Source organism: Netta rufina, assembly GCF_964035555.1.
Source record: "Netta rufina genome assembly, chromosome: 4".
Classification (NCBI taxonomy): domain Eukaryota; kingdom Metazoa; phylum Chordata; class Aves; order Anseriformes; family Anatidae; genus Netta; species Netta rufina.
The window spans coordinates 32,663,636-32,688,364 of NC_140127.1; the positions used below are offsets into that span (position 1 = coordinate 32,663,636).

Below are 24,729 nucleotides of genomic sequence, written 5' to 3' on the forward strand. Positions count from 1 at the left end.
TTTTTTCTTTTTAGTAACTCAGTACCATCAGAGGGGCTACATTCACATCAGTAACTGGGTTTAAGAAATACCAAGAGTCTACATAACATTACAGATTTTAAAACCACAGTTGCCATCTAATTTTGTGGTTACAAATGAAAGCCAAATACTCCTGAAATCTCTAATTTACTCCATCCTGTCTATAAATAAAAAAATTGTAAGTTTCAAACCCCAGGAATTTAGAGAACTGCCTTGCTGCTTATCCCACAGTGCATGGCTTCGGTTTAGGGAGCTCATTGGTTGCATTACACTGACCTGCCAAGTCGGCAGGTTTTGGAGAACGGGTTAAAGTCTGGAGATATGTTGAGGTTGCAGTATGTGGTTTATCTTGATGGTAAAAACGGTTTTTTGAGTTGCAGTTTTTAAAATTCAAGTACAAATGTTATGTCTTGATAAAGGGAGCATAAGCTTTTACCAAAGAAAGTGGTTTTCCAAAAGAAGCTTGGACCACAGTGGCAAGCTATGGGCATTTTTCTTTGTATGCTGCAGTTCTTGCCACCTTGGGACCTAATTCATACATTTTGCACCTCTGAGAGGTTTCCATTATCAATACCTGTTCTGGGCCTGACTGTATTAGAGGTATTTATCTTAAATAATCTCTTAAATAATGCTAGATTCAGTGAAGAAAAAAAAGTGCTTAAATTCTCCCCCCTCTGCTCTGGATGAGGGACTGCTTACCCCTCATTATGCAGTGCTGCGTTTCTTCTGGAGGCAGACAGGCGTGCTATCTGGTTTCTAGACTCGGAGCACCTGTTCAAGGAAGAGTTTGTTTAGATTGGGCAGGTTTCCTAGCCTGCCAGCTCCCTTTTGATGCGAAATTACACAGCGTAAGGTTAAAGACAGTGGGTTAGAGAGGCTTCAAAGAGCCCAGCGTGACCCCGGCATGCCTGGCATGCCTTTCTGTTGTGCAGAGGTTTGGCATCCTTCCCCCTGCAGCCCAGGGAATGCGCTCAGGGCAAGAACCCAACTCGGGGAGGGCTCCCCCGGTCGTAGGGGCTGTGGGGAAGGTGGGTGAGTTCCTTGTCCCCTTTCTAAATGCTGCTGGTGCTCGCCAGTGGGGCACAGTGACCGTCCGCAGCTGTGTGAAGATAAACAACCCCTCACACCTACCAGGGATGCCCCGGGCTGTGAGGGACCTGTGTCCCACCAGACCCACCTGCACCCTTCCCCTGCACTCGCCCAGCCCTGTGACAGCCAAAGGCAAGGGGGCAAAGCTCCCCCGAGGGGCTGCTGCCAGCTGCTCCGGGGAAGATGTGGCCCCATGTGGGGAACGGGGAGTTGCTGATGCCAGGTGAGATGGGGGAAAGCTAAATTCCCAGCTGTGTTACAGGGTCCTGCAGGATGCTACAGACATTTGCAGGTTTGCCTTTGCAAACTTGAGGCAAGTGCAAGTGGGTACCAAGAGCGTGTCCCGAATGAATCGGAGGCTTTCCCACAGATCCTCTGTTGTATTTAGCATGCACCCTGCGCTGGGCTGTCTTGGTAAGCAGCTTTCGAGCAGTGAAAGTATCTTGCATCTGTCATCTCAAACTCCCTTGAAAGCTTGGTTTTATAACCTTTATACTCTCTTTAGGTAATACAGTTAGGAAAATGAATTTGACATTTTTAACAGTTTATTCTTCAAATTCTTCCTAAATCCCTCCGGTATAATCTGTAATTCCAGGAATTCTTCTGTCTGTAGCCCGAGGGCTCGCCACTAACGCCCTTATTGTTCCCATGGACCGCAGAGGGGCAGGAGCTGTTTTGTAAATAGATTTCTTTATATTATGCCAGACAAACAAGCGCTTCCCTTGGCAATCAAAATTAAGCTATCTCCAAAGAAAATAACTTATCAGACAACAGGCAGTAGATACCAGTGCTCTATTGGTACTCTGTGCAAACCACAGGCTTTCTTTGGAAATCCCTCCGTGACAGAGCAGGCCTTTCTCCTTCCCTACCAAGCTGATTTCCCAACCTGCTCATACTTGGGTGAAAGCAGTTTGACCACCAGTGTCCAAAGACAGAAATGCCCGTTTCATTAATTTGGAAACGTCCTTGTTGAGGTAAACAAGCGAATCCAGCCCCATTCTATGGCTGAAATGTTGGAGGGGGAAAAAAAAAGTATGGTTGGCTTTTTTTTTTTTTTTTTTAGTATTGTGCTTGTCATGCATTGGTCAGCGAGAAGGGCTCGTGCCTCGTGCATAGGAGGTAGGATTGAGTACGCCTCAAGCATGTGTTTTGCTAACTTTACAGACCGCATCTGGAGCACTCAGCACAGGCAGAATCTGTGAAATGGTCATAGCAGGAATACAAAGCTATAAACGTGCCAGCAGCTGGCTGTAAGGGCGCACGAAGAGCAGGGCCTGGGCTGTGCCACCCTGGGGCATTGCCCACGCTGCGTGCCCACATTATCCCAGGCTGTGCCGCAGCATCTCGACGCCCAGTGCAACGTGAACATGAGTGATTAACACAGCTACGGCTGCTTCCAGAAACAGCTCATCTTGCAATGTATTAATTGTAATGATATAATAAACAGGTGACAGTTAACTTTAATAGGAGTACAATGAGCGAAGATGCACTTCTTAAGAAGATCCGCTGCCATTAGCGGATGTTTGGCGAGATGTTTTGCATTACGTGTAATACCTCCTCCTTCCTCTGAAACACCAGTCCTGCACTAATGCTCTGCAGAAACCAAACACGAATCCTAATGGTCCTGTTGCACTGAAAGCAGTCGAATACGTGAAAGTGCAGGTTGCATTAGTGACCTTAATTCTCCTCTTTACAATGTGCATTATGAAAATCTCTATTATGAGATGGTATTGCTAGTTCTTAAACAAACCCTGCAAGACTTCTGTGTAGGTAAGTTGCGTGTGGTTACTGCCACAGGGGATTAAAAGCAACATGAAGCCTGTCTCCCCTGATATTTTTGTTTTCATTTTACCTTTTTCTGTAACAAGCGGGAAAAAAAGAAGAGGCTTTGGGAAGCAAATGACTTGTTTTTGCTGAGAAATAATACCCAGTTGTAATGAGACAAGCTCCCTGGAGTTGTAACGTGGCGTGTTTAAGGGAGGTTGACATTATACCCCCAGCCTGTGGTTCACCTTGTGCTCGTTTTACGGTGAAACCGTAATGTTTTCGTGTCCATTTCTGTTTGACAGCAGCTTAAGTATGTTTTTAGTGCAACCAGGTCTCTCCGTGGTAACAATACAGCCCCTTGGCAGGGAGGACGAAGCCTAAAGCTGCGTTCCTCGCCGGTTCGCCCGAGGCTGCAGCGTGGCAGGCATTTGCTGTGGCTCTTCCGTGGGGAGGGAAGCAGAGAGCCGTCCGTGCCTCTGGCTACGGGGGCACAAACGTCTGCGTGGCTGGGCAGGCAGGGAGGGGGCAGCCTGGGCTGGCTGCAGAGCAGCCCCCAGGTTTATGGGGAGTCTGCTACAGATAATATACCTCTGAAAGCAGTGTTCGTAAAGTTCGTACTGCTCTCATAAAATCAGGATTTATTAATAGTGATATTCAGGTGCTATCTATGCCTTTTTCCATCCCTGGAAGGAAAATAACTTACAGGCTGTTTACAGTTCTGCTAACTACAATGCCTTGCTCTGCATGGGAATAAGGAATAATAGTGTGTGGAAAATACCAGTTTGAAAGCAGCATTCAAAATGCTTTGCCAAGAAACATTATATAATTAGTAAAACAATTTAGTAACACCTATCATACTTGATAATGTCTTCGCCGCTGTGTGTAAGTAAGCCTTTGAAGGCGATGTGCAGCTTAGTGCAGTGCCTCCTTCCTCGTGTGCCGTGCTTCCTCTTGCTTGCCTTGCTTCACCCCAAACTTCAGGTCCCTCCGTGCTGCAGGAACAGGTTATTGATCCGTGATGTGGTGAGCAGTGCGCGTTGCAGGGCACTGAAGCAGGGTTGTTTGACTTGTACGCCGTGAGCTCGTAAGCTTACGTTTCTGTCTGTAACTCTGTGAGGCAAACCTGCTGCCGCGGGCCCTGCTGAGCCTCCCGCTGAAGCTGCAGGTACATGGGTTACAGATTCCTCCTTCCAGACTGCATTCCTGGGAGCCCAGGCACCTTTCCTTCCTCCTTCATGTGCAGGGTGATGGCCAATAAATCATAAATCAGAGGTGGCAGCCTCGAGGTCATGGCCTGGCCTGAGACAAACTGGGGGAAACCATGAAAACGTGGGCTTTCCAAAATCCCATCGGCTTGGTTCATAATGCGTTCAAAAAACCAGAGGTCTGACAGTAATAGCAGTGCCCTTTGGTAGGGGAAAGGCCTGCCCTGAATTACTTGGCTGAATTACACATTTAGCACTGGTCATGGGGTGTATTTTTCCTCCTCTTCTAAGACCTCACACCAGCTAGGCCCTAGCACCTGCCTGGCTCGTTGGGGAGCAGGGAGCTCGGTTCAGCACACCTCTGTTAGGAGCCGAAGCTGCAGTCAAATGTCAAAAGCAGATGGCAGAAGCACCTCTCCGTGGGGCCGGAGCCTTGCCTGAATGGGAGCATTTGGCAAATTAAATGAAGTCTGTGGTCGGAGGGAGAGGTCACATAGAGAAGACAAAGCGCTGAGTGCTGCAGCTGCCCTAACTCGATTAGGAGCAGAAGGGAAGTGTTTAAAGCACAGGCCGGACCAGATTTGAGAAGGGGAAGAATAGCGAAGCCTGACTGTCCTTCCTGGGCCTTCGCTGCTGCCTCTGGGCTAAATTGCACGCAGCCGAGGGCTTGGCCCCAAATTGATGAGGGCATTTGGTTTCCTGAGTTCCGGGGGTGAGGGGAGAGCAATCCTATTAGACACCGCACACAAACCCCTCCGCGGCGTCTCCAAAGGAGGCAGTCTGCTGCACGTCTGCTGAGCCTGCCGAGTACACAGGATCCCTCCTGGCAGCGTCTCGAGTGATGCATTTACCAACATTAACGGAGACACCAAACCGTACTGCTCCGCAGCTCCTCCCGCACACGTTCTGCTCGCAGGGCCCATATGTGCGTGTGAAATGCCAGCCCGCCCCGAGATGTTTCTCCAGCCAAAACCCCCAAAATGCTGTTTCCTTTGGTTCGCTGCGCCGGGATCTCCGTTCTTCTGGAGCTTGCGCAGCTCCGCGGGTGATGGCTGCAGCTCATCCCAGCCTTTCATTAGGAGTAATAGACGCTCTTAATTACAGCGTGCCACATGACAAACTGGTAAAGGTGCTAGAAATGGTGCCAGCAGGAAAAGAATTGGATGATGCGAATTTTTATTAATTAAGAGCTGGCAGGACTGACGGGAGAGGAGATTGGACTTGTATCCACTGGAAACTATGTAATTTTGGTGGAGACATTTTTAAAAAATGTCATGAGTTATATGCTGATTGTGGTTTTAAAAACTTGAAAACTTATCTTCAGCCGAAACGAAATGAAGCCAACCTTTGAAATTGAATACATATGAAACAGGGAAACGCAGCAATTTTGGGTTTTTCTCTTAAAGTTGTAGTGCTAACTATGGTATGCCCCAATGCATGTTAATTTGCGAGGAGTATTCACATGATGCCATTAAGTGTGCTTGGAGCACGTTAAGTTCCTGCAGTAAAGATTATTGCAAATGCCAGGAAAGATAGAAACGGAGGCATCGTCCCTGCTGTTGGGCTCCCAGAAGCGTCGGAGGAGCCAGGGACTGACTTGTCCCCCGTTAAGTTTTCCAGGAAGACGCGGAGCGGAGCTGTGACCTGCAGCGCTGCTGGGTCTCCGCGATTGTGTCCGTTCTCCTCTGCTCCTGCAAGGTCTCAAATCATTCCTCCTGCTGCTCCTTGCAACTGGGATCGTGGCGTGCTCGTGAAGCTGAGCTTCCCCGAGGATGGGGGGCCTCCAAGGCAAGGGTGGGGGTGAAAGCCCTTTTGAGAGAGAGGTGGAGCGGGAGCCAGAGGGGCTCTCCTGAGGCTTGGGGGAAGAGCAGGCACACCCCTGGGACCTGCTGCTGCCTGGGGATGCACAGAGGGTGGGTCCCTGTTTGGGAAGAGGTGGTAAGGCTGTAGGAGAAAAACATCAGGTGGGAGAGATCCGTGTGCAGCTTTTGTCTTGTGCTCTCGGGAAGGTAGACTGCTAGACGAAAGACAGTCACCATTAAAATGTCAAAATCTGTCAGTGGTATCTGCAGCTAAAATTAGGAAGAACCCGAAACCCTTTTGTGCGCATAAATATCTGATGTGCCGAGCGCTGCTCCGCTGGCAGGTGGATGTTGGGGTTACCGCAGGGCCTGCCCGCGGCGCAGAGAGTGGCAGTGAAGTCGGGGATTTCTTGTAGCCGTGAGAGACTATCTGCCAGTCATTATCGGAAGAGAAGGAATCAGCAATAGCAATACTCCAAAAGAGAGGAAAATAGTAATTTCTAATTATTATTCAACTCATTGACTGCTTACTCTGAAGCACATCTTGTTCAAAGGAGAAAAGCAGTCACGCTGGCAGGTTGCGCTTGTCCGTGGGCAGGGGAGAGGAGAGGAGAGGAGAGGCGAGGCTGCTCCCGGGGCTCTCCTGCCAGCACCCGCTGGGACACCCCTGCTGCCAGCCCCCTCCGCATCAGGTGCGCCTTGGGAACGTGGCAGGGTGCCTCGTGTGTGCCCCCACCTCGAGTCCTGCATCCCACAGCGGCAATGTTCAGCTTCCTTCGTGTCTGGTGCTTTGGGTATTAATTTGCTTCCTGTGCTGATTTCATGTGTACACGCAGCCCGCGTGGGTTTTTTCCTTCCCCTCCGCATGCGATGCGCTCGCAGAGGAAGGCAGTAATAGTCCCCAGGGATATGTACGGCGCTCTTCACGTCTGAGGTATGGAGTCAACTCAAGACCATTTTGTTCTCATAAAATATACAGCACTGCAGTTTAATGGGTAATGGCACAAATGCCGGGGTTTGACGGGCAGAGCCATTTCACTGGGAGACGTGGAAGCGAGGGCTGGGGGCTGGCTGCAGGTGGCTGGCACTGTGCGAGGCCATCCTCGTGTGCCGTGGGGCCGTGCCTTCACCCCATCGGTGTGCCAACACCCCGCTGCTGCGCTCACCCGCGCTGAAGTATCAGAAAAGATGAGGTTTCTTTACGTACTGACGGGGAGGCTGAAGGCTCTTGCAGAAAGCAGTTCCTCTCCTTTACGTGCGTGCCCTTTTCCATACCTCTTGGTGTGGTAGGGGGACGGGGGCTCCCCTCTGGCTGCCAGGAGCGGCTGCGTGGCTGCTGCTGAGCACCTCCGGCCCCTGTGCTGCGGGGGGGGAGCCGCAGGTCAATGCTGCGTTTTCAGCCCGTGTTCTGGGGGTGCTCTGCACCCACCCCCCTCCCGTATTTATTTATTCGTTTATTTATTTATTTATTTTTGCTACTCACGCAGAAAACTTTGCAGAAGCACCCAGCCCAAGGAAAAATGGCAGGAGCCGGCGTGCCTCGCTGCCGCTGGCTGTAGGGGAGCGCACGGAGCCTGCCTGCGGGCGGCAGGGGCCTGCCCCAGCCCCAACCCAGCACCGGGGGGCTCGGGGCGCCCTGGGCTGTAAGCGTAGGGGTAAGGGGGCAGAGGAGGGGAAGCCCCTGCAGCAGGAGGGCTCCTTAGCACGGGGGGGCCTGGGGCTGAGGTGCGGGGAGATCCGGCCCAGGGGGTGCTGGTGCCACAGCCCCGGGGCTGGGCCGGGCCGGGCCGGGGGCTCCCCTCCACCACCCCCGCCTGCTGCAGCCGCTCCCCGGGGTCCTGTCCCAGCGCCCCTTATGTAACGCCCGGCCTCGGGGCTCCACTCCCGCAGCCCCAGACGCCTGTGATGATAAAGCAGCGCCTCATTCTCCACCTTCATGATTATTATGGTCATTATTATCACTACTGGCATTATTTTTATTCCCCCCCAGCCCACCCCAGCGCCTTTCCCCAGCGGGGGGGGGTGGGGGTGGGTGCAGCGGTGGCGTCCCCATCAGCGCCGCGGGGCTCCCCTGCGCTGCTCTGCGGTGCTTTGCCGAGCTGCTGGGAGCCGTGCCTTGCCGTGCCTTGCCGATACGCTCCGAGCCGAGCCGAGCCGTGCCGGGGCCGTGCCGGGCGCTGCGGGGCGGGGCGGGCGCTCCCCAGCCCCCCGGGCCGCAGTGCCGCGGCGAGGCGAGGCGAGGCGCGCTGCGGAGGCGGCGGGAGGAGGGAGGAGGGACGGGGCGGGCGCTGGAGGCCGGCAGGCAGCGGGGAGGAGGAGGAGGAGGAGGAGGAGAGGCCGGCGGGCAGGGAGCCGGGCTCGGCGCGGCGCAGGCAGCCGGGCAGGGCCGAGCCGAGCCGAGCCGCGCCGTGCCTGGCCGGGCCGAGCCGTGCCGGGCGCGCTCCCCGCGGGTCCCCGCCGCCGGCGCCGCCTGTGCCGAGCATGTCGGGCCGGGAGGCGGTGACCTACCTGCCGGACAAGGGGCTCTACTGCCAGCGCCTGCCCGGCCGCCGGGCGCGCAGGGGGAAGCGCGCCGACGCCATGGGCTTCTACGGCACCCTCAAGATGATCTTCTACAAAGTGAGTGCTCCGCGGGGCCGCACTGCGCACCCCGCGCCCCCCCGCTGCCCCCCGGCTGCCCGGGGCACGTCCCGCCCCGCCGCCTGCCCTCCGACAAAGTTTCGCCCCCTCCCGCCGGCCGCGCGGCCGGCGCGGGGAGAAAGTTGCCCGAAATCGCGGGAAACGAGCCCGAAAGAGGCGGCGGGGGGCTCCCGGGGCGCGCTGCGGGTGTGCTGCGGGGAGCCCCGGCGGTGCCCGGCCGCAGCGCGCTGCCTGCCGGCCTCAGCCCGCACCGCCCGGCCCCGGGGGCTGCCCCGGGCTGTGGGGAGCGGCCGGGGCGAGGCGGTGCCCGCGGGGTGCCCCCGGTGCCGTGCCCGCCTGGGGAAGCGCCGCGCTGCGTCCCGGGGGAGGCACGGCCGCAGCAGGGGATCCGCCGCCAGCCGCGGCGAGACCGCGCGGGGTGAAGCTCAGCCCCGCTGCATGCCCGAGCCGCGCTCGGCCACGGGTCCGCGGTGGCTTTCTGCAGGGAAAGCCACGGAGGCGGTTGAAAAGTTAAAAAAAAATAAAATAAAATGAATCAGGATAACGCGATACGGATCATCATCCTGCTTGCTTGGGTTTAATTTCTTTTTTTTTTAGCCAGGTAGACCGATGCAATAAATGGTTAAATATATTCCAGCACGGTGTTAGAAAAGATCAAATCAGTGGTTTGTGTGAGATGCCAACTTTTAAACCGTGTACCTTAAAATGACATTTTTGGGGAAAAAAAAAAAAAATAGGAAAATGGTAAAATTAAAGTCCGAGTTGTGACACAGGTAGTTCCTGCGTTCTGCAGCTTGCAGTTGTACGCAGCAGTAAGTATCCTTCTGCTGGCTCAAGTGCTCCGGTGTATCACATCTTTTTTTTTAAAAAAAAAAAAAAAAAAAGAAAATGAAAACCAACAAAACCCACAGAAACTGCATTTAGCATCACGATGTCTCACTGAGTCCAAAAGCCTGTGGTTAAAGATTGCCCAAATATGTAGAAAGTAATCTTTATTTGTCTGGCTGGGTAAATATGGCTTTCACTGGTTTCCATCTCGCTGGTAATTTTTGCAGACTGGCTTCCCCTTTTAGCAGCTGCCCTGCTCATTATTTGGTTTTGATCACATCTAATTGTGGGTGACATTCAAGGCTGAGATTTACCGGGTTTCATCCTTAGCTTTTTTGTGAAAATGTCTGTTACTCTTTCGGTCAGTTTTATAAATGCTTCCAGTGTGCAACTCAAAAATAAAGGGTGCTGGGCAAAAGAAAAGATGTATTTGAATTTTTTTAGGCCATAAAATGGTATTTGCTTTATAGTGCAGACACGTTACCTGACATTTAACCGTTTGTGTGAGACTTTTAGCAGTGAATCTGGACACGGAGAATGAAGGGTGGTTTGGTTCTTTTCCTGCCCTCCCTGGAGAACAGGGAGAGAGCACTTCAGTAAATAAAGCAGCACCAAGTTCTGTGCACTTTTAAACGTTTGCCTTTGGAAATAAAAGGAATGTAATTCCAGTGGGTTTGGGACCTCAAAACAGCATTACTGTATCCATGTGCCGTATAAAAACATGTATCAAGTATTGTTTAAAGTTAAAGCTGGAAACTACAATGTTGCTTTAAATAATCTGGTGAGTGCTAACTTTGTTGAAATCCGCTATTAAAGCAGAAAGTAAAAATGGATTTGATTTACAGAAGTATGTATAAGTAAGGCTGGCCATGTAACTAAAACCATGTTGTTGCTCTTTTCCCTCACCTTGCAGATGAAGAGAAAGTTGGACCATGGCTCCGAGGTCCGTTCTTTCTCTCTGGGAAAGAAACCCTGCAAAGTCTCAGAATACACAAGGTAATTAAATGCAATAACAGACCCCTGGGTTGTGATTCTTGTGCGTATCCCGTCTTTCCAGTCTCGCTAAGCCTGCTTCATTGCTCCTCTCCATGTTAAAGCACTGCGAAGCGGAGGAAGGGGAGGTATCAGTGTTCATGTACTGCTTAGCTAATTTAAATCACCTACACTGAAGATGAGTTTTAATGAAGTAGCCAGACTTGCATTTCTTCAGCTGAGGTTTGTGTTTGATTCTAAATATAGCACGCCCATTTACTTGGAGTCTTTTCGAGGGCTGAGGCATTCCTGGGAATAAAATCAATCAGATTGTTAAAAAGGGGGCATAACGATAAACCCTAAGACTATTACAAACTGTGATCAAATGTATCACTTCACTATGGCAACAGGAATGAGAGAATGGAAATTTATGTAGGCAGAGCAGACCATCTGATGCGAACGGGAACACACACGTACTTGTTACCCACGACGTGAAATTACCAAGGGCTCCTCCAGCCCTGCCTCCGTACTACGCCGGAGCGGCACCGCGTCGCGCAGGCAGCGGCACGTGTGCGGTCAGATGCCTCGCAGGGCAACGCGCCCCTGAGCACGAGGGGAGGTGGCCAAGCAGGGCCCTGCGTGCACGCCTTGCAGCTGCAGGTCCTACTACATAGTTGCCATAACGATTGTGCTCTGGTGCCGCACTGCTTCCCATCATTTTGGAGCTTACACCATCACGCATTTTTCCCCCGTAAGAAGCATCAGCCCTCCCACAGGCTTCGTGCTTGCTGCCTAACACTGGCTGGGGATGTTATTTCTGTGAATAGCGTTGTAGCGTTCAGCCACCGATGGGTCTCCCAAAAGTAACATGCATTTATTTCCCCTCCTTCAAGGGGCTTAGCAGGTGATGAGCGAAAAGTTAGGACAGTGAGGGAAAACAGGTTCCCTGGTTGCTTTTCAGACAGAAACGCTGCAGCAGAGAAGAAGAGGCAGCCGAGGAGCACGTGTTGCAGCTCCCACGTCTCGTGCATTGGTAGTTTCTCCGGGCCTTTCCATTATTCTAGTGGAGGAGCACTCCCATTCACCCACCGGGTGGTTCCTGGTGCGACACGCCGCTCTCTGCACTCAGGTGAAAGTAAACAGCTCCGGAGCAAGGAAGGGGCGCTTCTTGGCAAGCGTACCTGTGGCGCTCAAAGGAACCGCTGTGCTTGCCCAGCTTCCGCAGCAGCCTGCCTGCCTGCTGCAGGTGGATGAGAGCAAACAGAAAAATACAGCAGGAACAAAAGCCTGCTGGCTTAATCTCAGGTCAAGGAAAGAGACTTTTAGATCTTATTTGGAATAGCTGCCTCTGAATGAGAACCAGTTCGCTGCAGAAGAAATTAAGGTGTAGCTGTTGTAGTGAGGCAAGCTCAAGGCTACGTGTTGCTCAGACCCAGTATAAGCCAAGTTAAGGGCCTTATTCTGGAGCCTAAATGAGAGGCCTTCTGCAAGGTCTCTGTACAGGTGATGAGAATGAGTAGGCTGTAAATACAGATTTGATTTAAAAAAAAAAAAAAAAAAAAAAATGCTTTCTACTGTCATTGCTTGGATTTTGAGTCATTATTGACATAAAAGAATCCTTAAATAACATCTGATCCTCTCTCCTAAACTGTTTGATTATATTTTCTGTAATAATGTTTAGGCAAACGATGTGGCTCTTGTGTCTGCTTGGTTCATTTTCCATAGGATCAGGCGCTCTTTAAAATTGACAGTTCTGATTAACTTTGTTTGCATATAACAGGTAAAGCCAGTAAACAAATGTCATTAAGAGGATCCTTGATCTGTGAAACAGTATTTTGGTATTACCTTCTGTTTCTATTACTGCTCGGTGAAATTATCGTTAGAAAGTCTATTCAAGCCATTCTTTACTTTTCTCTACCAGCCTGGGTAAATGCTAGAACAAGCTACGATTGTCCTTCAGAACAAGGAAGAATAAAGGGTGGAAGATTTGTAGATTTTGATGAGATACGTATTAAAATGGACGTGCCTGGCATCATTCAAAGCTATTCCTCTAGCCAGTGAAATGTCAGTAACCCCCCTGAATAAACACCTGCTAAAAAGTTGGGTCTATCATAAATAAAAGCAAAGGGTTTGGGTTGTTTTTTGTTGCTGGTGTTTTTTTTTTTTTTTTTTTTTTTTTTTTTTTTTTTTTGAGTCCCACAACTGCATTTAAAATTTTGATGTTTGTGAAAACACTACAGCAGAGTTCCAGATTTTGTGGTGGGGACACAACATTGGCATTCTGTGAACGAAGTGCTTTACATTATGTTTAAAAAAAAGAGAGAACTCAGTCAGCTGTATGACTCTAGGCTCCTACAATAGCAGCTTAATCCTGGCTTTTTTTAAAGGCCTGTCCCATACGAATGAGCTGTTTTTTAACGTGTCAGAGTGAAAAAATCCAACTGTAATTCAGGGAGCACCTTTGGCTCCTTTTCCCTCCTCACTTTGCCGCCCTTTAATTCCCGTGTCACTCCATCAACACACAAACTTTAAAATGCTCCATACGAGCACTTCAAAGTCCCGTTCCAATCACCAGGGCGCTAGGATTGTTTGATAGTAATAGCTCTTCGGCAACAAAAGTATATTAAGAGCCAACAATAGCTATCTCTCCGTTTGTGGGTGAAGCAGCCATAGCACGTCACGTTCAGGTGAGACTGGGCTCGGGCTCCCGGCACCAGCGGTCAGGAGGCACAGGTGCAGCCCAGCAGAAAAGGACACACTCTGCCAAGGAAAGGGATATGAGAACACGCACTTCAATAGATAGCCTGCTGGCCAGTTGATGGAGCAGTGTTTTTTTGGCCTTGGAGGAGTTTGCCCCTAGCTGGAAGATCAGTGCTGCAGTGGTAGCAACAGGTGAGTTTGTGAGCGTGAGGGCGCTGGCGCCGTGAGCGGCCAACGGGGCGTTCCCACAGTGTTGGCTTTGCAGGAAGCTTCAGACTTCCAGTAACAGCTGCAACTTCTGCACTAGGTTTCCTCTTCTGCCCTAGGCTGTGACTGTTCCTCCATGTTTTACATGCAGCTTTCACTTCTTCTCTGTGTTCTAGTACCACGGGGCTGGTGCCATGCTCTGCCACACCTACTACTTTTGGGGACCTGAGGGCAGCCAACGGCCAGGGACAGCAGCGGCGCCGCATTACATCTGTGCAGCCACCCACAGGCCTTCAGGAATGGCTGAAAATGTTTCAGGTAACCAGTGCTTAGAGAAAGAGACATCTGGAGCAGCTTACCTCTGTGATTTAAGCACGGGCTGCAGCACTAAAGGCAGTCCTTGCTGTATATCCCCGAACGTCTCGGTCATTGATTTTGTGTACTGTTGAAAAAACAAATGGGCAGCAACTTCAAGGAAATGCAGTTGCCCGTTTTAGCTAGTTGCTGTAGAAACTCACAAAAAAATTACTACTTTCTCTGGTTTCTTAATAAAATAGCCCATACTGTTTGATGCTTTCACATTTTCTGCAAATTCTGTCCAACATGTAACGGCTGCCTCCATGGCCTCCGGCTAACGGGAGACATTTTCTCTGGGAGACTACCAAGTGTGAGCACATGGTTTGCTTCAGCGTAGGTATAGCACTAAATTTACCATAAGTCTGGTGTCTTCTAAGAATAGAAGACAGAGGAGTGTTTAGCAAAAATAGGTTGAACGGAAACTCGATGTGTATTTTTACTGATGTTTGAGTACTGAACACGATGTCAGCTGGCACACGCATGTAACATTGAAAGGAGAGGGAAAAGAGGCTTGCGGTATCTTTCCAACAGCCCTCAATGATGTCTAAAACTTTATTTGACAAAAAACAAAAACAAAACAAAAACTAAAACACCCAATGGTATGAGGCGCAGGGGTACACAGTCGCACAGGTAGAAACCAGAGCCTGCATGACACCAGTTTGGTGGCAGCTAAGCCAATGTTGTGTGTGTTAGTACAGACACGCTCTGGGGCAGGCCTGTGCTCCTGCGGCACAAACTGTGTCCCAGACAGACCAGCAGCCTGGTTTTGAGAAGTAGGGATGGGTCCCAGTCATTGATTTGAAAAATGGAAATATGATGTCTTCAACCCTTGATTAATAAACTGTTGCTTCTAAAAATGTTTTCAGAAGGCATAAGTAACTAATAGAGGCATAGTTTCAATTACGATAACAGACATTTTCAAAGATAGAGCAGCAATATTGTAGACGTAGTAGCGAGCATACGATTTTGCAGGCAGGAGCGTGCTTTGGCTTGATTCACACTGCCACATAGTACCATTGATCTCAATCACTGTCAGCTGTGAACATTAAAATAATAATGTAGAACTCCATTCCCTCTTTATTTTTACATATTTATAATCTGCTTAAAACAGCGGAAGTCTGGAATTAACATATTCTTGTACACATCATCCAGTTTCTTAAACATGCTCACATGTAATTGGTACCGTGAGTCTTTTTTTAAGAGGGTTCATAGAAATATGTCCTTTTAACCCTCAGGGATCAGGCTTGAATGGTACTTTGTACATATCATACTTAATATAATGCGATGTTGTATTTTTACATTTTGTTAATGTTAAAGCCTTTGTACTGACAAAAGCTGTTTTCTGTGCAGTGCATAATGTGTATTTTCTGATGGAAGATCACTAGTTACCAAGAGTTACATATTCAAAAAATTATGAAAGGCTGGAGTGTTTGAGAGCGTGACGCAAACATGCTTGACAGTAAAAAAAAACAACAATGCTATTTGCTGTTTGGTCAGGATTGGGAAAAGAAGTCCAAAAGCCCATGGAAACTTTGCCTATAATTAGGTTGTTATTATTTTAGGGTCACAAGTACTGGTTTAGTTAATGGAGAAACTATGTTCCCCATTAACTGCATAATTAGATACTTTCAGGTTTTGAAAAGACTCAGCCGCAGCAATAATTCCTGGATTCTGATCTGGACTCTTGAGAGAGAGAGAGGCCTCTTTTTCAGGACTAGAGACCAGCTAGCAGCACTCGGTGATCACCCCCCTCACTGGTAGTTTCTATTTTATTCTCAAAAGGGGAGTCCCTTATTTTGGAACCCAAAGCTTTCAGAGCCACGTAGCTGCATTTCAATGTTTCACCTCCTTGGCTAATGCCAAGTCCCTCATTTTCTGCATGTTTATTTTCCATGTGAATTTTATGAAGGGGGCAAGGCTTCAATAGCCAAACGTTGAGAGCACAGCCTTAAAGTAAGGGGAGCTCGCTCTGCCCAGAGGGCAGAATTAACTGGCACAGGAAGCATCATTCTTGCAATACGAAGATTTTCCCATACAGAAACAGAAATGGGAGGCCTTTCTTCTTCATGCACTTTACGCCTCCTAAGCCTGTTTAATAGCACTATCTGATTTTATGTGAAAATATATTTCCAATTAATTTTAAAGCTAAATTTCCAGGGGCACATTAGCTGGACATATGTCCTGTTTGAAGGTAGAACTGTCCTTTGGCACAGAAGCCAGCAGTAACAAGTGATACTCGGTTATTTCGAGGTTCCTCACCTGTACATTGGCCTTCAGTCACTCTCCTTTGCTTTTTATTTCTTTTTTTTTTTTCTTCCCCAAATTTAAATGCAAGACCACTCAAATACTAAGAAAACAGGGCATGTGTCTGAGTTTTGTTGTCTTGTTTTTTGTTTAAACTTATTTTTGTATGTTACTGCTGCTGCTATGTTTTGTAGCTGATCTAGGGTTTTTTATTGTGAAAATGACAAAAACTAGTGCAGAAAGGAGAAACAGCTGGAAGTGCATTTGCACTTTCCCTTTAAAAATGAAGATGTGTATTGATTTCAATGAAATGTTAGTCTAGAAACAAAAATAGAAAAGTATTTTGATAGGTTCAAGCCATTTAATTTCTTAAAGGCCTATTTATTTTTTCTGTTTCGCAGTGGCTCTTGGTTTCAGGTCTTTTTAATGTCCACCATAAGATTTTTAAAACTCAGTGCCCAAGTGTATCTTTACAATATTTTTTCTTTTGTGAGAAGCTATTTTTATTTTATTTGGAACAAGAAATATTTTTAAGTCACCAAATTGCTTGCCATAAGGAAAAAAATCAGCTGCGTGCTAAACTCAGCCAGAGACAGCCCTGCTGTAAATATTACATTCCATTTTTCTCTTTTCATTCTTCCTACTTCACTTGCTTACATTGCTGGGTTTTATTTCGGTAACGTGATCAACAAAATTTGGAATTTTCTTGAAATATGTTGGAGTGCACATAGTGATGCTGAGAAGTTGCTCCGTAGGCAGTACGTACAGCACTCGCTTTGAGTAACTAGTGAACGCTGTTATTTTACTCAGATTGGAAAGATTGTTTCCTCCGTGGTTTAAGATAGTGTCCACAATCCTCCTCCCATTGAGGGCTGGCTAGAAGACTGTTTCTTTCTGCCACACAGAGCTAACTCAAATTACTTACCATTCTTAATGTCATACTCTTCCAAAGACTCTTGTGAATGCACACATGAGTGGTCCAGCTCTTACACGCAGCTGGTGGTCAAGGTTGTATCATAAGCAGCATGACAGCAGCACCCCCTTCGCAGTGTAAGGTCAAGGTTTCAGTGTTGATGCACAGCCCCTGCACCCGCAATGGGAAGGATCCAACTGCAGCACTTCCTGCAGGGGGCTTTGCTTGTTTGCTACATCTGTCCAGACTGGGCTACCCTCTGAGGTGGCGAGGTGCTCGGTACCTAACCAGGGGCTGGGCAGCAGCAGGACCCCCGCCAGCCCCTCTGCAGGGCTCTGTGGGAAACAGCACAGCTCCGTTAGCAGAGCGCAGCGACAGAGGACGGCACCCTAAAATTGTACCACGGTGTAACGTGTTCAAAATAGCTGTCCTGAAGATGCCTGGAGCAGAAAAAGGATCTACTTGCTACAAACTGGAGTTGTGCAAACTGGTGTTAACAGGTTGGGGCTGCGTGACAGAAGAGCGTAGCTGATGGTAGAGCAGAGGCACAGAAACAGAAGGAGATGATGAAAGGAGGGGAGGCAAGTCAGGCGGGAGCAATGAAGTGGAAGTTGTAGAAGCAGCGGAGATGTTTATGTTGATAGAAAGCTGTTTGGCTTGCCTGAAAACGCGAGGAAAGAGGTTTACACACAACAGCGAAGGGCAAAAGGAAGGGGTATCTCTCAGGTAGGCAGTGCCATGGTTGCAGTAGCAGCATCCTGGATGATGAGATGACATCAGCCAGATGAAAGGCAAAGCCAGACCTCCCTGGGGCACTGGGCAGGGACGAGGGAGACGCTGTGTCTTAGGATTTCAGATCACTGAAGGAGCACAGCAGCAGCAGCAGTCCCTGCCGGGCTCCCCAGGGCTGTGGGAAGGAACCATGGAGCTGCCTTTCCTAGGGGAAGCCCTGCACAGAACAAAAGCTTTGGTTCAGTTTTACATTAAGCTTAAGTTTTGAAGACAAGGAAAATGAATTAAAAACATGCATTTTACAGACAAAGCATGTTCTTTACAGGGATCTTCAATTTCAAAGGGGATCACCTGGTAGAAGTCCCAAGGTTTTCTGGACACTACACCAAGTGTCTCAGGCCTCTCTCGTCATCTAAAACATTTGAAACTTTGCAAACTGTTTGGCACCCATTTACTACTACTTTTTTTCTTTTTTCTTTCCATCTTAGATACTTGTTTACTGTTGTTTCTCATCAAAGCCACAAACTTACTTCTGCTCAATGCAATTTGGTGCAAACAGATCAATCTTTGGGGTCCAGAAACACAAATTTCCCAGTCTTGCCTTCATTAACAGAAACATTAGTGTTCATCTGGCAAGATTACTCACTTCATCAGAATGGTTCCTGCCAAGAGCTTCCCTCACAGATCCTTCCTGCCTGTAGCTGGGGGTCTGTGTTTAGGTGAGAGACTGAGGGAACAATGTCCTAGAGAAAAAAACACGTGTTGGCAGCTGATGGCTTAGAAAGAGCCCAAGGTACCTGCCCATATCCATCCCATAAGGATGGCTGGACAGGTGACAGGGGTGCTGCTTTTATTCAGTAGCATCTCTTTGCAATTCTTGTATCGTCTCCATTCTCTTCTCTGTGCAGCTCTGAATTGCTCTGTAAAAATAGAAATGCAAGAGAGTTGCAGACGGTGCACAGTGAAATTATTAATTAATAATGGGTTCACAATTGCCACCAGTGTTTGCCACAGCAATACGCAACGCTGTTCGGGTTGATTTGTTTTAATTTAGTGTAGCTGCTTATAGGCTAAGAGTAGGCTGACCTTGGAAACTTAGAGCGTGAGGAAGTAGCACAGGTATTAGTTTTCCTTTCTTAATTCTCCTAAATTCAAATGCAGCTGACAGCTAAGATGACAGATTGCAACCGCTTGTACCTAACAGCAGCAAAGCTTGGGGTAAGTGGAACAAGCAATTGGAAAGGCAGAGAGAGGAACAGTTCCTCAGAGCCTGCTAGATGGAGAACTGTTCTGGGATGCAGACGTTTCCATCGACGGAAATTGATAATGAAAGCTATTTATAACGACACCGCTGCAGTTTATGCTGAGAGACTTGTGTCTTTTTAACACTGTGAGGTGTTGGCGACCCGAGATCTACTAACACCTGAGGCACAGAAAGCCGGGTCTCTCGCGGTGACGATATAAAACACGTGTGGGGATGGGGAACGCTTTCCTGGCAGCTTAGGCCATGTTTCCAGTCGCCAGCAGCGTGTGCAGAGGCTCAGCTCACAGCAGCTCCCTCCCTCGGCCCCTTTTCCATGTCCATCGTGGCAGATGTCAGGCTCTCTCGCGCGCCTGCTGTGGAGCAGGCACGTGCAGATGGGTGGCTGAGCAGCCACGTGCTGGGTGCTGGCTGGTAGCTCCTGGCACGTGCTCCCTGCGCAGCTGAGGCAGCGCCACGCCGCTCTCACTGCTCTGCAAGCACGGGGGCACCTGAAAGCCAGGTGGGCAACTGGGATTGTCTTGGCATTGCCAATGCTTCGAAACCTTCATCAGGGGAAATGATGCAACACGATGATCTTCTCACAGCAAGCAGAGCAGGGTATTTACTTGCTTTTCGTTCATCTTCAGAAATCCCCCCTTCTCCTCACCTTGCCTCATTGTGTACAGAATCTTGACACAATTGCCCGTGTTGTAGTGTTGCAGGGACCAGAGTTAATGGTCAGGCTCACATCCAGAGAGCAGGAATGTACAGCATAAGCAGTAAAGGCCCTTCGATACATGGCAGATTAGTACAGAGATCTTAATTCTAAGGTACCTTGCCTTTTGTTTTTAATTTAATTTCTCTTAGCCTCTCACCATAACTGTAATATAATTTGTATGTGCTAATTTACTTGTAAATGTCACTCCAGAAGACATTGAAGAATGTGGATGTGAATTTGCTCTCAAAAACTGTGATGTCTCATTTTCTATCCTCTCTAAGGCTTTATTCATGCTCTAATTCAGTTGCTAAATCAGTTAGCAATGGCTGTTGTCTTTTTTTTCTCCAGAAGAAATTATTTTTTCTTTAAATTGTTTTCACGTAACAAATCTAAACTCTTTGAGGAGCACAGATGAGTTGAAGACATGCTTTTCAGATGTGCAGTGTATTCAGTTTCTAATTGTTTTCTACAAATGATGCTACTAATCTGCTATGCTCTCAGACGAGTGCCTTATTGAAATCTTCAAATTTTATGATGCCCATTAGTAAAAATGTGAGGTAAGGAAATTTCCAGTCAAAATTCTCTGTTTATTCAAGTGTAAATTGATGCCTACAAATACCCGTAGGTTTATAGCCAGGATCCTGAAATACAGCATTGTTGCTTAGGGACACACCACAGTAATAAGCAGGCAGTAAGCCAATGTATTTCTAGAAAAAGTTTCTTTTCTTTCCTTTCCTCTCATTCCACTGAAAATTTTTGGTCTGTCAGATGAAACGCTAAGGTTAAAAGTTGTCATCTCACTTGAACGTAAAACGGAGAAAGAGAGAGCGCGCGTTCTGTTCCAGCCCCGTCATTGTCAGTAATATGTGCATAGATTTCATCAACTTCAAAAGAAGCTTAATTATTTTAATTATTATTATTAAATATTATTATCTATTTAATTGCTAATCTGTATGTGTATGTGTATAACAAATTCTTTCTTAGCTTAAGAATCAATGTAGTAATTTGGAATATTTTGTGTTGATTAACTTCTCATTTTTGTGTAATTTACATGAGCATTTATCTTGCTGGCTTTTTATATGCTTATATATAGGTCAGCAAAGAAACTTAACTTGTCTTTTTTTTTTTTGAAAAAGCAACAGCACTTACTAATATAAACTATGCTTAATGTTTCTTTTTTTTTTTTTATATTATTTATTTTCTTGCAGAGCTGGAGTGGACCAGAGAAATTACTTGCTTTAGATGAACTTATTGACAGTTGTGAACCAACACAAGTCAAACACATGATGCAAGTGATAGAGCCCCAGTTTCAAAGAGACTTCATTTCCTTGCTCCCAAAAGAGGTGAGAAACACAGGGTAATACAGGACTGGGCAGTGCGTGATCTGCTGCCTTTTAAATACTTCTGTGCTAACTGTGGCGTTCATTTTTGCCAACATAATGAAGTAAACTGATGTTTAAAAGGTCCTTAAGTTGATACCTTGCCATACCATAGTAACTGTCGTTTCACATTAACATACCTTTATGTTTTGATGGGCATTTAGATACCTGGAAATATGGATGACTCCGTTCAACAAAGTCCCCGTAGCTTTACAAATATCTCTGTATCTTAATTGGGCTGGCGGCTGTATTTTTGTTTCGAGAACCAGTTATTTTACATAGAATGCACATGCACATTTCCTTCAGATGTAAGGCCTCTCTGCGCATTGTTGTGTAAGGATAAGCATCGTCATTTAATGCTTTAAGTAGTATTTTTTGGTGAATATTAGTTTTGAATTTATTTTAAACAAACTAAACCCTAAGGTCTGTACTGAAAAAAACAACTAAAGTAAACCCAGAAAAGCCCTTCTTGCTAAGGATAAAGGCAAGCCCTAATTAACTAGATATCCTGCAGTAAATCCTGTATGGCAAATCTGATCATATTGTATCAGGTTAGGGAGAAGCTAAGACTTAGATTTGAGTGTGTGCTTTGCAGCATGTGTAAGTAAATGTCATCCACAGAAGAGTAATTCCTGATGTCCTCGCGATTAGAACAGGGGGTTAGACGTGAAGGATTATAAACCCATTTTGCTACAATTGTTAAATGAATGCATGTTAGCTCATTTAGAAATGATATTTCTCACCCCAATTGATTTTATCAAATGGGAACTTGTTTTGTTGTCTGGAGTGAGGAGGCAGTGCATTATTTTTTGTTCCAGACCTACTACATGTTGGGTTTGCCATGTAAAACTTCTCATGAGAGCTGGTATTTTTAAGTCTTCATTTACCAACACATCTGAAAACAAGTTCTTAGTAGATCCTCTGGTGCTAGGATATGGTTGCTATGTTTAATATGCCCTTACTTACTGTGGGGGCTGTTCTGCATCTCCATTTCTTGACGTTCTTTCTGGTGTATGTTCTATTTTTGAAATACTTAGATGTACATGACCCTTCTTCCCGTTTATCTACTATCATATCTCTGTGGATTAGGAAATGTCACAGCCTTCCCCTGGGTTTTGCTGGTTAGCATTTGTAAGGCTCGGGAGCAGTTTATGCAGTGAATGTTGACTTAGTGCACATGATGTAAGTATTTACAGAAGCGCTGTGTGGTAGCCTTCATGTATGTAGGGGATGCAGCGGGAGGAGAAGGGTCTAGTAAGATCTCTGGGTTGTTGCCACCTTCATGAAGAAGCTGCCCAAGGCAGCCTTAGTTCAGAGGCAGAGGAAGAAAGACGCTATTTAGATTTTGGGAAAACAGAAGATATTTTGTCACTTCACTTCTTATTAAATCAAAAATCTCAATAATTGATAGCAGTAACTCACAGCTGAGTTAGCTTTCTTTGCCTGACTTAGTGCCAAAACTAACTCAAGTACAACCAGTGATGCAGTTGCATTGTAACTAATGATCATGTTGCTACTCAGTTTTAGCAGTTTCTTCACTACAAGGCTTTGCTATTTAGCTGTAAAATATTTCTTCTCTCTTATTTGTTCTTTAACTCCACCGTAAGATATGTGTGTGTTTAATTATATTTATTTTTAGTGGTTGTGCTTGCCTCTTGAAACCAGGATTGTCAAGTGTTTAGTTTCATGAAAGGCTGGCTTGGCCATGGAAGCTGGTTTAAATCATTTTTGCTTCCTAGCCCCCAGTTACTGTCACCAAAATCAACTGAGTTAACAAAACAAAAAAATCAAGCTAACGCCATCTCGCCTCCATTTTGGAGATCATTAACCCAGATCGCTTCTGTCCCCTGCCACCCCTGCTGGCTTCAGCAGGGGGTGATGAGTAAGTGGAGGGAAGCAAGAATAATTTGGTAGGGTCAGTAATTCTGTAAGCAGGCTTTCCTACCAAAGCCAGCATCCTGTGAACGCACGCTCTCTTGAGTTGTCACTCTGCATTAACATCTCCAGGTATCTCCCACGTCGTGTTGTGGTATGCAGTGCGGGGATTTTATTACCTAACCAGGACAGGAAGCACATTCGAGCAGGAGGCCACTTCTTCAGAAATGCTTTCAGCAATAGAGAGACAGTAACTTAATACCTGAATAACCAAGAAAATGTTTGCTTTCCTCCTGAGGAAACCTGCAGTCAAACAATTAATCTGAAATAATACTTGTTTTCTCACGGAGCAATTAGAAATAATTATTGAAATTACTTGTTTGTGAAAACCAGGTCTGGAAATCAACAGATGAGGAGTGTTGTTGAAATCCGCCAAAGTCTTGTTGGTGCCATGGTATGAGTGGAAGAGAAAGTGAGCAGCAGCGTGTTGTGTTGGGTATTATTAACACTGCGAAGGGGAGTAGGGCTAGGTACAGCTGAGTCAAAGGTCGATCTTTGCTACCTGAAGCCTTCTTATAACTAGATCCGTGAACAGTGACAGAGGGCCTTCAGCTTTTGTGTGCTGCTAATCCTAAAGTCAACTGTGAGTTGTGTTGACCCTTGATGACTACTTAGCCAAATATAGTCTAAAATAAATGTCACCCATATGTAACCTGTTTTAAAAATCAGTCGGCTCACAGATTTTAATTAACGCTACCTTAGCAAACATTCATACCTGTAGAGATAGGACAGGTGATATTTAAACAAACTCTTCTCTCGGTTAAGGAACATCCAGCAGAAACAGAAAGGCTCTGTTCCGTGCTTTGAGTCTTGCTGTGTGTGACCAGCTGTCTGATGTGTGTTAGGAAACAGGGTTTCTTCAGTATTTTTACATATCAGGAATTAAGTCAGAAAGTCTAAAAGGACGGGCACAGTTGTTGCTTGTGTATCAGAGAGCCTTTCAGCAAAGCCTAAATTCTGACTCCATAATTGAGTAGGGACAGAATGACTGTTGTGCAGCTGCATGGCCTGGGATGCACATGGGAGCTAACGTGCAAGTTGGGGCACAGATTCTGCAAATGTGGAGTCCTGCATGCTCGCTGTGGGCTGCAGGTGATGACTTGCAAACAAGGCGTGTAAATGCAGTCAAAATGCAAACAGTCCTGGCATATTGAATTTTTATTTCCTGCTCAGTCACTGATGGGGCTACATTACTAAAAGCAAACGTTTCTCACGTAATAAGGTCAAAAATCTTTTGAGGTCAATGGCCTATGGTTATGACTTCCTTACTGAATTTCAGTCTATGCTTCTTTAAAGGGCAGATTCTATTTATACACAACACAACTCCAGTTAAGAATTAAATACAAAAATTGTAAGCACAAAAAGATATGTCAAGCAGCAGTTAAGGTGGATGATATGATTTCCCTGATAACTTTTGCATCCTAGTCCTGGCAAAGACCCCACTATTTCTAAACGTAAGTAGTTGTTGTGCATCACTTTTTATCAGCAATGTTTCCTCTTGAGTTTTTAGCCAGGGCAGCCACTTTGCTGCCTCTTATGTTTTTATTCTCAGTGACTGGGAAAATACGTTGTTGCTGTTCAGTAGAAAAGCTGTAGTCATCCATGATACCCTTAAGGATATCAGTCCCTGTGTTTTGGATTGTGTTTGAGATGCCTCAGTCCCTGTTTAAGACTCCAACACATCTGAAGGTATTTCTGGAGATTTGGGGCTTTTATCATGGTCATTATATGGCTTAGCTCAGTCAGCTGTGCTCTGAGTGCTGCCGGTAACATTTACTGTTGTCACACAGAAAAGTTCAACTTCAGTTTGTGTTATGCTGCTTACTGGGATTTCCCATGTGTTTTTTTTTTTTGGTAACACATACTATGTGCAATAGCAAAGTTATGTGTTTCAGGCCCTCTGCATCCAGGTCCATCAGACTCCCTGTAGCATCCCTGTATGTTTGCATTCTAATCAGAAATTGAGCAATGTGTATGCTG

The 24,729-nt window shown here is 46.8% G+C and overlaps 1 protein-coding gene across 2 annotated transcripts in view; it reads left to right on the forward strand.

Annotated features, from left to right (window-relative positions):
- FBXW7 (F-box and WD repeat domain containing 7) overlaps nt 1-24,729 on the forward strand; it is a 165,293-nt gene that overhangs the window by 124,302 nt on the left and 16,262 nt on the right. For both annotated transcript variants that reach the window (XM_084286160.1, XM_084286161.1), the window contains 3 exons: nt 10,263-10,345; nt 13,405-13,546; nt 20,644-20,778. In XM_084286160.1, coding sequence (XP_084142286.1) covers nt 10,263-10,345; nt 13,405-13,546; nt 20,644-20,778 — 360 coding nt within the window. The remainder of the gene's footprint in view (nt 1-10,262; nt 10,346-13,404; nt 13,547-20,643; nt 20,779-24,729) is intronic.